Raw genomic sequence first — 13,195 nt, 5'->3', positions numbered from 1 at the left:
GCCTGATATGTGTCTTTTGTATCATGCACTTGTGTTAAAAAAGTATCCTGCCAGCCCCTGCTTTCCTGTTTCCATCCATCCCAACGTGGTTAGTTTTCTGGCTGTGCTGGAAGAACAGCTTGCCTGTCCTCCAATGGCCAAGACTTGTTCTGACATGCCCCCTGAACAGCCATTCACTGGAAAGAACATTGTACTGCTGTTTGAGTATATACACAACTGTTTTGCCTTTCATTTCTGAACTAAACTGAATGGATTGTTTTACAAGGTAAAGGTTCACATATACTTTAATGCAGAAAGTTTTAATTTAGGTGATACCCTATATTGGCTAACTTAAGTAATTAAAGATGCAGTCTTTCAGGACTTTCACCAGACATTATACAATCACCTTATACAAATAGTAAACAAACACTCCTGTGCATAAGTGTGATAGCCGGGTGATCAGTGACTCAATGGATAGTGTCTTTGGCCTTGCTGCCCTCCTGCATAGGGGGTATCCTAATAGTCACAAAAAATATAAAAAGAGGAGGGCGCACCAGCCTTTTGCATTATCCCAAGATAATTTATTGATAAAAAAAGTAAAATACTACTCACAAACATATGATGAATAAAAGCCTGTAGAAGCCACTTAATTGTGGCAATCAGTCCTAGAACCAACCATCTCCAGAGAGCAGAGGGGAAGACCTCAGAACCACAGCAGTTGACGCATTTCGAAGGAGTACCTTCTTCCTCAGAGCCTCAGCAAAGTTGCAAAGTGTAAAAAAAAAAAAGCTATATTGGCTTGGCTGATGTACAGTACAGTAATGTTGTACTAATATTTAAAGTGTATGTAAACCCAAAAGCTATATAGGCTATGTGAGAGATAATTGTCTTCTAATTTGGATGAAAACATATGTTCTTTTCTAAACCCACTAGCTTCAATGTGCCAGAAGATGAGTGGATCACCCATAATAACTCAATTATAGCTATTGAATGATAGAGAGTCAGCACAAATGTTTCATTGTTGGCATTGCTTGCACTAGTCAATAACAATACACTGACTATTTTAGTTAGGTAAATGATAAAGGTACTCATTTTTGGACAACAAGCATTTCATGGATATGCTGTGGAAAGGGTTTGCAGCAGTAATGGGGTCTTTTCATTGAATCTTATAGAAATGTATTGTGTAAAGTATTGTTGGACATAGGTTTGATCAACAAATATTGTATAACAATTACAGTTGTCATATTATGTAAACTGCAGTATTGCGCATGCTCATCATTATATTGTTTTAATTAGTGTTCTGCAGACTGTAAACAGGAGGAGTCCAGAAGAAAGATAAAATGTATGGAGGGCAATGGTAGATCAGTGAATGAATCATACTGTGATGCTGTGGCTAAACCACCTGCCACTAAGAAATGCACTAATGCTGCATGCAAATACATACTCGTCACTAAAGATGTTTCTCAGGTATGTTCATATGCAATGAAGTAATTATGCTACTCATAGCCTTAGCTTTTAGTTTATAGTTAGGAGTCTTGCATCTCTTTTATGGATTTATCATCTTTATTTTAATCAGTACTTTTGCACAACATTGCATAAAATATGCAACTGTACTCTTTAGAAGTTCACACATCAAAAGCAACTTTGCTGGCAAAAGGAACTTTGCATTTTCTTTATACCACCAGCTTACACTTCGAATTATATCATCATTTTATATATTTCCCAAAATGCACCTGGAGGATTGATACTCCCTAGCTTGTGGCAAATAGTGAAACAGGAAACTTCAGCCATAAAGTCACACTGCTTCCCCCGAGAACTTCAGAAAGGTGTATTTTGAGACAGGATACACTGAATACTACTATATTCGTTTTGGGTCATCTGACGGTATATGAAAATGTTTGTAACAATGTCAAGAAGTAGACCTGCAAAAAATGTATCACACAAAAATTAAATAATAACCCTTAACTTTAACACGGTTAACCCTTTATGTAAAACTATTAAGCAATGTTTCACAAGTTGCTTTAAAAGTATGCAAAACCTTGAGGCTCTTCAGTCTAAAATGGAAGATGATATATATGTATATATATATATATGTATGTATATATATATATATATATATATATATATGCATATACAGTATATATCTATATATATCTATATCTATATCTATATCAGTCCCACGCTGGCTATCGGGCAGCTCCCAGCACATATGCAGCACTCCAACGGGTCTCTCACTCCAAATCCTACTCACACCACCACACCTAATACTGCTTCCTGTTTTGAGTAATGTTTCCTGGAGGCTGCTTGGCTATGTAGGGACTGGAGTCCCTGTAGTCAGGAGTCGAGGCACTTTTACCACCAGAATATCTCTTCAGATCCTCCAAAATTCCGGGTCCCAAATACCTCTCTACTAATATAGAGAGGACTGCAAGTCAGTCCTCTCTTTTACATTGCTACCCCGGAATTCCTCACCCATCATGGGTGAACCCCCTGAGTACACACACTTCCCTTAAAGGGACCAAAACTTGAATATTGGTGCCACATAGCACCCATCTAGTACCCATCCTTGGTATCCTGTACAATGTATACAGATATATAAAGTCAGATTGAGTTGTACTAGTCCGAAAATGTATTTTAGGGCATGGCAGCCCAGTTTTATTCAAAGAACGTAAAGTTGCCTATGCAGGGGTTTCTCCCACACAATGTGTACACATGAAAATACAGAACCACCTTCCAGATAGCAAGGATAACTTGCCAGTGTTGAATTATGTTTGTTAATTTGCTGTACGTTTTCACTGGCAAGTTGTACACTTGCAAAGCACTTAAAGCACAAGTTCTAGTTGACACTTTTACAATTTGTAGCAAATTTGCATGGCAAGTCTCTAGCAAGAGAAAGTTGCATTGGTAAGTCTGCAGCAAACACTCTGCTAGTCTACAGCATGAAAATTCAGTCACTGTGACCTCTGTGGTGGGATGACTATTGCACAACGCAACTGAAGCAGAACTTGCAGCAGACTTGCAGATTATTTGCAAAGAAAGTTGATCTGGAGACATGCAATGCAGACTTGCTGCAACTGTGCAACAAACTTTGTGAAGCCTGGCAAGTCTAGCAACAGCTTAGCAAGTCCTTTTCAAACTTGTAGCACAATTGCTTGCTATCTGGGCTGGCTCCCTTGTTGACAGCACTGCTGTTTCTCTTTCCAGTCCATTTGACTGTGCTGTCCAGCTCTTCTGGAACACTTCAAAGGGTAGCTGTAAATCATGTTTGAATTATGCAATCACATTAATTGCTCAAAGTGGTCACCATTAGCATCCAGACACTTTTTATTTATTTATTTTTATTTACTGCATGAACAACATTGACTATAGTGTCCACAGGAATTGCTTTACATGATGTTTTAATTTCTTCCCGTAGTGCAATCAGTGTAGGTTATTTTCTACAGTATACTGTAGAAATTGAGGGGTGTTAATTGAGGGGTGTTAATGTAAGTCTGGGGAACATGGAGGGAATTTGGCAGCACCTCTATGTCCTAACTAGCGTCCTGGCAGAATGTCATTGAAATAGGCTCCCACGTCTCGGTGGTAGTGAGGTGGTGCGCCATCTTTCTTCATGTAATACTGTTCATCCGCATGAACTGCACAAATGGCCGATAACATGATGACATCAACAATAGTGCAACTACAGACATCTTTAGGGGAAACATAGCACTACACATTGCTTCCATAATTCAATTCAGGTTTTGAAAAAGGGCTTAGATAACAACTGCTGAAGTGTATATACATTTTTTGTTATATAAACACACACACACTCTGACATTCATTTTTAAATATCATACTTCACAAGGGAAAATGCTATACCACATGCATTGTCTACATAATCAGAGATTGTACAGGCTCCCTGACACACACACGTTGATTTACTAAAGACTATTCCCTTTAAAATGGAATTTACTAGCTCTCCAGAGCTTAGTAAATTAAAGTAAGTTCAGCTGACTACCATCATCCAATCACATGCAAGTTTTTCTGTTGTACCTTGCAGGTACTGTAATTTGGCATTTTTTGCAAAGTAAAATAATAATTTGATCACTTATTAAAGCAAATAATAATTTGATTACTTTTTAAATATTTTTGAATTTTGAATCAGATATCATTTTTTTGTGCTTCATTTTTTCTTGTCAGCTGTAACCAGAGTTATATTGGGATTAAACAAGGAAGCCTACTTGTGGATATACTTTCCATAAATCAGCATTCATTGAAAGCTGGAATAACAGTATTGGGGAACTTTTTCTATACAGAAATACATAGAACCTTATGTTTAATAGGCTTTTATAAAGAATATTTTTGGCTGTCTTGTTATACGTTTGTAAATGGTAATGCAATTGGATTAATGCAGTTTTTAAAGCTCTAGGAAAAACAGCAGTTTTAATATCCTTGTGTGTATTGCATTAATTGAAATTATACCGGATAGTGGCAGGATATCAAACCATCAGAGCAATGATGGAAGGTATTTGCTGGACCTGTGTGGAAAGTTTGTTTTATGTAGAAGTGTGTGTGGAACAAGTTATCCAACGTATCTGTCAAAACTGTTTAATTGTACTTTACTTAAAACAAATCTACAGCAAGCATTCCATGACAATGAATTTATTTCTGTTTTTCAGTGTTCCAGAAGTTGCTGGTTTGGCCACAAACAAAAAATGACTTATTGTAGAACAGTACTGTCAAAGCAAAATCAGTACATGAATGGCTTACGAACTGCCAGTTATAAAAGCTGTCCTTTACGACAACATTCATTGGATCACAAATGCAATGGAAAGAACTGCATCCAAACAGTATTTTGGAAAGTCGGGAAATGGAGCAAGGTGCGTTATATCAAAAGCCCTAAATCTTTCAGATGTGTGCAAATAGATTTTTAATCTGTGTCACATGAAGTATCTGTGTGAGAGTGAACTAAGAGTGCTGCCATAGCACCTCAGAAGTTCCCATCTTGAGAAGCATTGCTTTTTCAATTGAAGTGCCTCTTGAAGTGCTAAGAATATGAGTTTGCAGATTACCATTTATGTGATGTGTGCCTGCAGCATTTTTCTGTAGCAAAGACAGCCAGAATGCAAGTGTATGGAACTCATTTGAAAAAATTGAAACCAGTAATAAACATTTTAAAATTGATTTGACATCATGTGTGCACTGTTTGCAGTTGCTATGTTACATATGCTGTAATTGAACTAACATATTTGACATTTATCTTGTTAGTGAAACATGTGCCTCACATAGTTGCATTGTTGGTCAAGTTGAAAAAATACACACGTTTATCTAGTTCAACCAATAGACCAATCTAAAAATAAATAGAAACCATCCATATACAGAATCCTATACCCAAAGCTGATCCAGAGGAATGCAAATACCCTATAAATTGTGGTCTGATTTTTGCCAGTAGGGGGGGGGGTCCTTCTTGGTCCCCTTAAGGCAGTGGTTCTCAACCTGGGGTCGGGACCCCCTCGGGGGTCAAATGATGATTTGCCAGTGGTCACCAAATCCTGGGCTGTTCCTGAGGCCCGCACCACTCTTCCAGCCTTCTTGCGGCTGCTCAGCAGGGCTGTCTCTGGAGCCGGTTGCCACCCAGCTGGGCTGTTCCTGGAGCACATGGCCGCCCACTCAGCCTCTTCGCAGCTGCCCGTTCAGTTCACTGCATGGTTTGGGGGGCAGAGACTAGAGGTCCGCTGACTGGTGAGGATTGTGAGGTGGGAGGGGCTGGAGGAGACCCTTTCTCCTGATTTCAGCATAGCTGTCACTGCTACGAGACACCACAGAGTCGGAGACACACTGGGTAACACTACCTGTCATTATAGTTTCCATTAAAAGTCCCCACTACAGTTCTCAGATCAGCAGATGACCTTGATCAAGAGCACCTAAGTTGGCTGATCAGAACTCCCCCCAGCATTGCCACTCATACCATTCCCCCTCCACCAAGGAGTAAGAGAAGGAATTAAAATAGAGAATACATGGAAGGGAGAGAAAGAATAAGAGAAAAAAACAAGAAAGACGGCTAGAGAGAGGGACGGGGGGAAAAAAACAAGAAATTAGGATAGCGAGAGATAAAAGGGAAACAAAGAGGAGAAGAGGAGAACAAAGAGAAAGAGTGGTACATCCTAAAATGCACCATATGAGGTTTTAATTAAAAAAAATTGTACGAGTGGAGGGGACTCAGGGAGCGCAAAATTTTCGTGGGTTAGGGGCACAAATTAATTGTCTTGCCTTGGATGCTGACAACCCACACTACGAAAATAATTTTACTGTTAGGGGTTCCCACAACTTGGGAAATTTTATCAGGGGGTCACGTCACTAAAAGGTTGAGAACCACTGCCTTAAGGCAATTGGATATTTCCCGAATCAACATATTAAAACTGTGTTTCTCTTTCGTCCATGGACATACACAGCTTCCTTAAATCTTGACATTTGGGTTATGTTCTGTCTATTAGGAGAGGACTAGGCAGACATGTTAGATACTTAAAAACATGTAACTATACCAAAGCTGAACAGCCCTGCCCAGGGGGCAGTCCCTCTACTCATAGCCCCTCACCCTTCTTCTGCCTAGTGTAGGAAAAGGATCTGGCTCCCTAAGGGCCCATGTTCCTGGAGAACTTTTTACTTTTCTTTTTTGTTTTTTCTTTTTACTATTGGATCCTGAGATCTACTATCAACTGCCGGCTGGATAACAGGCTGGATAATATAGATACTTGTAGTCTCCCCAGTCCGGCCATCGAGCATGAGCAGGCCCTAGCTACGCGCTGGGTCATCCACGACATACCCCGTTTTGCTCCAGGGGTGGCCGGTGAGCTATATGCTCCGGGGCCCACATATGACCAGGCTACTGCTGTCCAGTCACAGTGGGCCGTGGCCGGCAGCCACTCCATCCTGCTCAGTTTGGGTCTGTCAGGAACACTTCCAGCAGTCCTCACAGGAACGGGTAAGTACAGTTCCTCCTGTCTTGGCAGGATGGAACAGCTGGGCTTTCCTGGGGTGGTCGATAGGGGGTCTCTAGTCCTCCCTTTCCTCTCTTCCCGTCCATCCCTCCTCCCCAGGCTAGACTGGGCCTGCTGTGTATCTCACTGGGGGGTACCTGAGGGGGGGCTCCGGTCCCTGGCTGGGGTCTGCGCGGGTGCCCGGGTCCGCTCTGTTGTAGGTGGTCTGCCTTTTTGGGGTCCCCGTTTGTGTGCCCAGTATTGTTTGGCCCTTTATTTTTATTTATTTTTAATTCTTTATTTTAGTATTTTTTTTTCTTTTCACAAAGATAATCATAATACATCTTTACAGATAAACCATCTTATACATCCATTCTACTTATTGTTACTCTTATACACTTTTTATTTTACCTTGCTCACTCTTTAACTTACAAAAACAACTTGTAATTTCTCCTATCCCTTATTCCTCCTTTATCTTTAAACTTGTATTGTTTTGATTCTGTCCTTATACTATATCTTTGTTACTATCTCCCTAGCACTTTCACTACATACCCCTCTCCCATCAAGAAAGAAATTAACCGGAAATACCGGTTTAATCTTAGGACAGTTAAAGAAAAAAGAAACACAGTATTTATAAACAGGAAAGAAACGAAATCTCCCTCCGCCCTCTCTCCTCCCCTCACCCCACCCGCTCCCTGTATGCGACATAGGGAGCCCAGATCTGTCGGTATTTGTCTTCCTGATACTCATAGTGAGATTTTCCATTAATTGGACTTTGGATTGGATATTTTTGCCATCCATTGTGCTTTAATTGAAGAGACATTGCTTTTCCAGAGAGCTGGGATGCATGCTTTTGCCGTTATAAGCAAATGTCTCAACACTGATTTTTTATCATTTCAGTCGAAAGAGGGATGTCAAAAAGCAGGAAGACAGCTGGAATATCTCCAAGTGACACATGATTTCTTCTATTATTTCGGAGACCATTTTCCAAAAATTCTTTATTTCTGAAAGTACCCAAAAAATGTGCATCATAGTACCAACAGTTCCTTGACAACGCCAACACAAATTAGATACCTGTGGATATATACGATTCAATACTTCTGGGGTTCTATACCACCTGCTCAAAATCTTGTAACTCCCTTCTTGATACCTGGTTGCTATTGATGCCTTATGTTTAAACCTAAATATCTTATTTTTTTGTGCTTCTGAAAAAGTGACCCCCATCTCCCTCTCCCATGCCTGTATGAAGCCAAAGTTCTGTGGGGCTTTCAATTTGGTCACCATGGTATACAAACTTAGAAGGTGTGGCTATATCTCTCGTTCGTGTAGATATTGATCTGAGAAATGCATTTAACTGCATTCTCCTAAAAGGGTCCAATCTTTCCCCAAACTCACGATCCAACTCTTCTCCAGACATTACTTGATTATCTACCATAACATGTATAAGTCTACTTTTGCCCTGTCGTTTTAACGTCATGAAACTTTTGTCCTTTAGACCTGGTTCAAACTCTGGATTACCCAGAATAGGAGTCATCGGGCTCAAAAGAGTCAATATCTTAACTTTTTTCAATGTCCTTTTGACTACACTAAGTGTCGCACCCACTGTTGGATGTTGCTTTGCTGCTTGCGGTGTAGTCGTGCTTGTGAGCCAAATTAACCCCTCCAGGGGTAGCTCTACTATTGCTTGTTCCATGTGTACCCATGGTTTCTCTTCTTGAGATGCGCACCAATCCAGCACCCTTGCTAAATGTATTGCCTTATAATAACCCTCTGTGTCAGGGAACCCTACACCACCTTTTTCTTTTGGTAAGGTCAAGATATCTCTACGGATTCTGGCAGGCTTTCCATACCATATGAACCTTGCCAATCTTGCTCTCAACTCTCTCAGGTATCCCACCGGGATCTTAATAGGTAGGGTCTGTAATAAATGCAGCAATCTTGGCATTATGTTCATTTTGATGAGATTAATTCTGCCAAACTATGTAAACACCTCCTTATCCCATTTCTGTAGATCTAATTTGACTTACTTGCAGCTCCTGGAGCATTCTTTTTGCTTTTCGTAGTTTTATATACGACAGATGGGAGGTTCCCCTTGAGGCATCTAGGGCTGGATCTAATGCCATGTTTAAGTCTGCTCCCATCAACAGGATTCCCTCCTTATTTTGATGTATTACGTTCATATGCGTCTCCAAAGCTGCTACTTGACCCTCGTTGGGTAAATATATATTCAGCAGAGTAACTTTTTGATCATACATTAGGCCCTTTACAATCAATAGCCTCCCCTCCTCATCTGTAATTATCTTTGTTTCTTTCCATGGTATCTGACTTGACAAAATAATTGCTACTCCTTTTGCGTTTGAGGTCTGTGATGCTCTATGATACACAATGGGATATCTATAGTTTCCAAACTTTGATTTTTTTTTTTTAAATGTGTCTCTTGGAGAAATATAATATGCGATCCGAGTCTCCTGAGTTATCCTGAGATAAATAACTTACTATGTTTTTCTGGTAAATTCAAACCTTTCACATTATAAGATGTCAAAATTATTTTAGTCATCTTGATATACCAGTCTTTCTCCTTCCTCTTTTACACTGCAATTAGATCTGTTACTGAAAAATACAACAAGAAAAGCTCGGAGGGATTTGTCACATAGGGACCACCCTAAAGCCTCGTACACGCGATCAGTCCATCCGATGAGAACGGTTTGAAGGACCGTTGTCATAGGTTAACCGATGAAGCTGACTGATGGTCCGTCGTGCCTACACACCATCGGTTAAAAAAACGATCGTGTCAGAACGTGGTGACGTAAAACACAATGACGTGCTGAAAAAAACGAAGTTTAATGCTTCCAAGCATGCGTCGACTTGATTCTGAGCATGCATGGATTTTTAACCGATGGTTATGCCTACTAACGATCGTTTTTTTCCCATCGGTTAGGAATCCATAGGTTAAATTTAAAGCAAGTTGGCTTTTTTAAAACCTATGGTTAAATAACCTATGGGGCCCACACACGATCGGCTTGGACCGATGAAAACGGTCCATCAGACCATTGTCCTATGGTTAACCTATTGTGTGTATGAGGCCTAAGGGCTGGAAAAAGAGAGAACGAGAAAAAGATCACACCAACAGTTGGTGTGGGCCCGCCTCGGTAAGGGAGTCGGTTGGGGGAGAAATACAAAGTCCGGGGGAGAGAAAAGCAGAGATGAGAAAGAAAAGGAAAAAAAAAATATTTACTTTTTTTCCCCCCCTGTGGTCTGGCTACTTCCTGTGGCCACAGGAAGATAACGAGGAATTGTCCGGACTTGTACGGGAGATCTCCCCACTCGTGAATCTATCTGGACACGCGCGGACAAAAAAAAAAAGAAAAAAAAGCCTCTGACTTCCCTCCCTTTGGAGGAGAGGCGTATCAAGTTGGTTATGCGCACGTGGAGGTAGCGGCCTCCCTCATTATACCCTTGTTCCTCTCTCATGTCCCCCTTCCCCCCCCCCCCCTCGAAGCAACCCCTACCAGTTCCCTGATATATTTTTCTCTTTTCCCTATTTTTCATATATACCTTAACTGAGTTTCTTTTTCTTTTTCTTTTTTTTCTCCCCCTACCCCATGATTCCCCTTTATACAGCAAGCGCAGGACCTAAACTCTTATAATTCATACATTTGTTTCCAAATACCACACTTATATTATTCAAATATTCACATAAAAAAAACATCACAATACTCGTCTTATAACATATTTTTTGTACATCCTTCGTACTCTGAGCAAAACAATATTAGTATATTATATACATTGTATACATTGTATACCCTACCCCTACTCATTTTTTGTAATGCCTCCCCGCTCGCTTTTCTTTATCTCTCATGATTACCTCTAGCCGGTTTCTTAAAAACTTCATCTTTTTGGAATGCCTAAACCATTCTCCTTCAATAAGACTAGGTTAAGGTAAGCACATTCACCTCTGCAACCATCCCTTTTTTATCCTTTCTCTGCCCTCCCCCCCACTTTATACCCTTCCTTCTTGTGTGCTGTGTACTTCCCATTGCTCCCAGTGTAATCTACGGGACCATCTTCTTGGGGTTTTTGCACATGGTTTGGCCTCTAGCGCTTCCTTTTCACTTGTCACGATCGATACCGTGCCAAACAGACAGCGAGGCGTGGTCGTCCCCCAGTTGGCTCTGGGTGGAATTGAACCCAGGGCCTCTCCGTTGCTGGTCCAGGTCTTTGCCTCTGAGCCACTGCTCAGTGATATTCTTCTTGCTGTCCGTCGGAGCCTGGTTCTGAACTCGTGCTACTTCGGACCAATCAGTGGCCTGAGCGGCCTATTTAAGCCAGCCCCTTCCTCCTTGCAAATTGCTGGTTCGTTACAGCTTCTGGATTTACCTTGCTGCTGAAAACCTTGTTTGGATATCTTGTTTACCTGACCCTTGACCTGCTTTTGGATTGTCGCTTTCTGTAACCCTTTGACCCCGGCTCGGACTTGGACTACCTGATCTCTTTATTCCCTGACCTTTGGCTTTGGACTTCGGATATTCTGCTTGCTTCAGCCCCTGACCCCGACTCGTTCCTGGTATTATCTTCAACCTTGTTTCCCGTGGGCACCTTCTGTTTAGACTATTTCCTGTGTGCTTCTGAACAGCCTCCAGTGAGCTTCGGCTATCCAGTTCTCGGTCCACCTTGGATTCCCTCCTGCCACTGGACCCGGTGCCTCTTGGTGCGTCCTTCCCTCTATCTCAAACTCCAGCGGGTGGATCGCATCGAGTCGCAAAGGTGAGCCGCCCTTGGCATCTCGGCCTCGGTAAGTAACGTTCCTGACACACTACTCAACAGCGCTAACGGCAGATCTCCTCAGAGACACCTCAGACACACTGAGGTGTTAGAGCGCACGGCAGCGCTGAGCAGTGCCTGGTTCAGGGTGGTGAGTCCTCTGGGAATACCGCTCATTCTGTGCAGCTGGGAGGGTGGGCATTTTTTGTACCTTGACCTAGTCCCTAAGTGGCTGTCAGGTGTGTGAGACGGCATGGCATCAGAAGCTGGCGTTTCTTCCCCAGACATTCCGATGGTAGAAACTGGTGCCCCTGCACCTGCGGTGCCTGTGGACGCTCTGTCGGCAGTCCTTACAGGTGTGTAAGGGGGCAACATGGTCGTCCGTTCACACTTTAACTTTTCTTTACAAGGTTGACGTGCATGCATCTGCGGATGCTTGCCTCTGCGCAAGGTTTTGCAGGCAGCTGTTTAAGGTTGCAGCTCCTAGGTTGAGTTGCTCTGTTTGTTTGGGGTGAAGTTTGTTTGATTGCTGTGCCCACTCCTCGTTTTTTGACACTGCTTGGGGATGACCCAAATGTCAAGATTTAGGGAAGCTATGACCGTCCATGGACAAAAGAGAAAATAGGATTTTTGTACTCACCGTAAAATCCTTTTCTCTGAAGTCTATGGACGGACACAGCACCCACCCCTCTTTTTTAAGTTTGTACTGCTTTTGAACGAACTGAGCTGCTGAGTGCAGGGTTATGACCAGAGGGACCGCCTGTTCAGCTTTGGTATAGTTACGTGTTTTTAAGTATCTAACATGTCTGCCTAGTCCTCTCCTAATAGACGGAACATAACCCAAATGTCAAGATATAAGGAAGCTGTGTCCATCCATGGACTTCAGGGAAAGAGATTTTACGGTGAGTACAAAAATCCTATTTTCTGATTTGTAAACATCTACTTTCCCACTCTGAACAGTGTTCATCTGCATGTGGTATTGGAATTATCGAAAGAAAAGTGGTATGTATGACAGAGAACAACCACTCAAGTGACCTGTGTCCATCACATGTGAAACCAAGATCTAGGAAGTCATGTTTGTCAAAATACTGTAAGTATTCAATTTTGTATACATAAACAGTCACTGTCTGTCTTTAGAAATAGTGCACAGAACATTTTAAGTAAAAGCATGTATGACCTATTTTTATTTGCAGTGTGAATAAATGTTGAACTCAAACAATAAGGGGTTCAATTATAAAGACATTTGCAAAGTGATTAACTGAGATTGTCCTGTGCTGGTCAAGTGTTTTTCATTGATTTAAAATAGAAAATATTGCATTTCACCACTAGATGGCACTAAGTCAAATGGAATTGCCATCTAGTTAACAAATGTGGTATTTTCCCCTTTTAAATCAATGAAAACATTCAACCAGCACAGGAAATAGCCTGATAACATTTGTTTGTTTTTTGTCCCATTCACACAGATTAAATAAACATGCACTTTCACTGGGTGAATTTTA

The 13,195-nt window shown here is 41.4% G+C and overlaps 1 protein-coding gene across 2 annotated transcripts in view; it reads left to right on the top strand.

The window, feature by feature from the left end:
• ADAMTS20 (ADAM metallopeptidase with thrombospondin type 1 motif 20) overlaps window positions 1-13,195 on the top strand; it is a 246,153-nt gene that overhangs the window by 221,472 nt on the left and 11,486 nt on the right. For both annotated transcript variants that reach the window (XM_040343882.1, XM_040343881.1), the window contains 3 exons: window positions 1,276-1,446; window positions 4,638-4,838; window positions 12,657-12,786. In XM_040343882.1, coding sequence (XP_040199816.1) covers window positions 1,276-1,446; window positions 4,638-4,838; window positions 12,657-12,786 — 502 coding nt within the window. The remainder of the gene's footprint in view (window positions 1-1,275; window positions 1,447-4,637; window positions 4,839-12,656; window positions 12,787-13,195) is intronic.

This window comes from Rana temporaria, chromosome 3 (genome assembly GCF_905171775.1).
Source record: "Rana temporaria chromosome 3, aRanTem1.1, whole genome shotgun sequence".
Lineage (NCBI taxonomy): Eukaryota > Metazoa > Chordata > Amphibia > Anura > Ranidae > Rana > Rana temporaria.
This window is presented reverse-complemented; position numbering and strand designations above follow the sequence as displayed.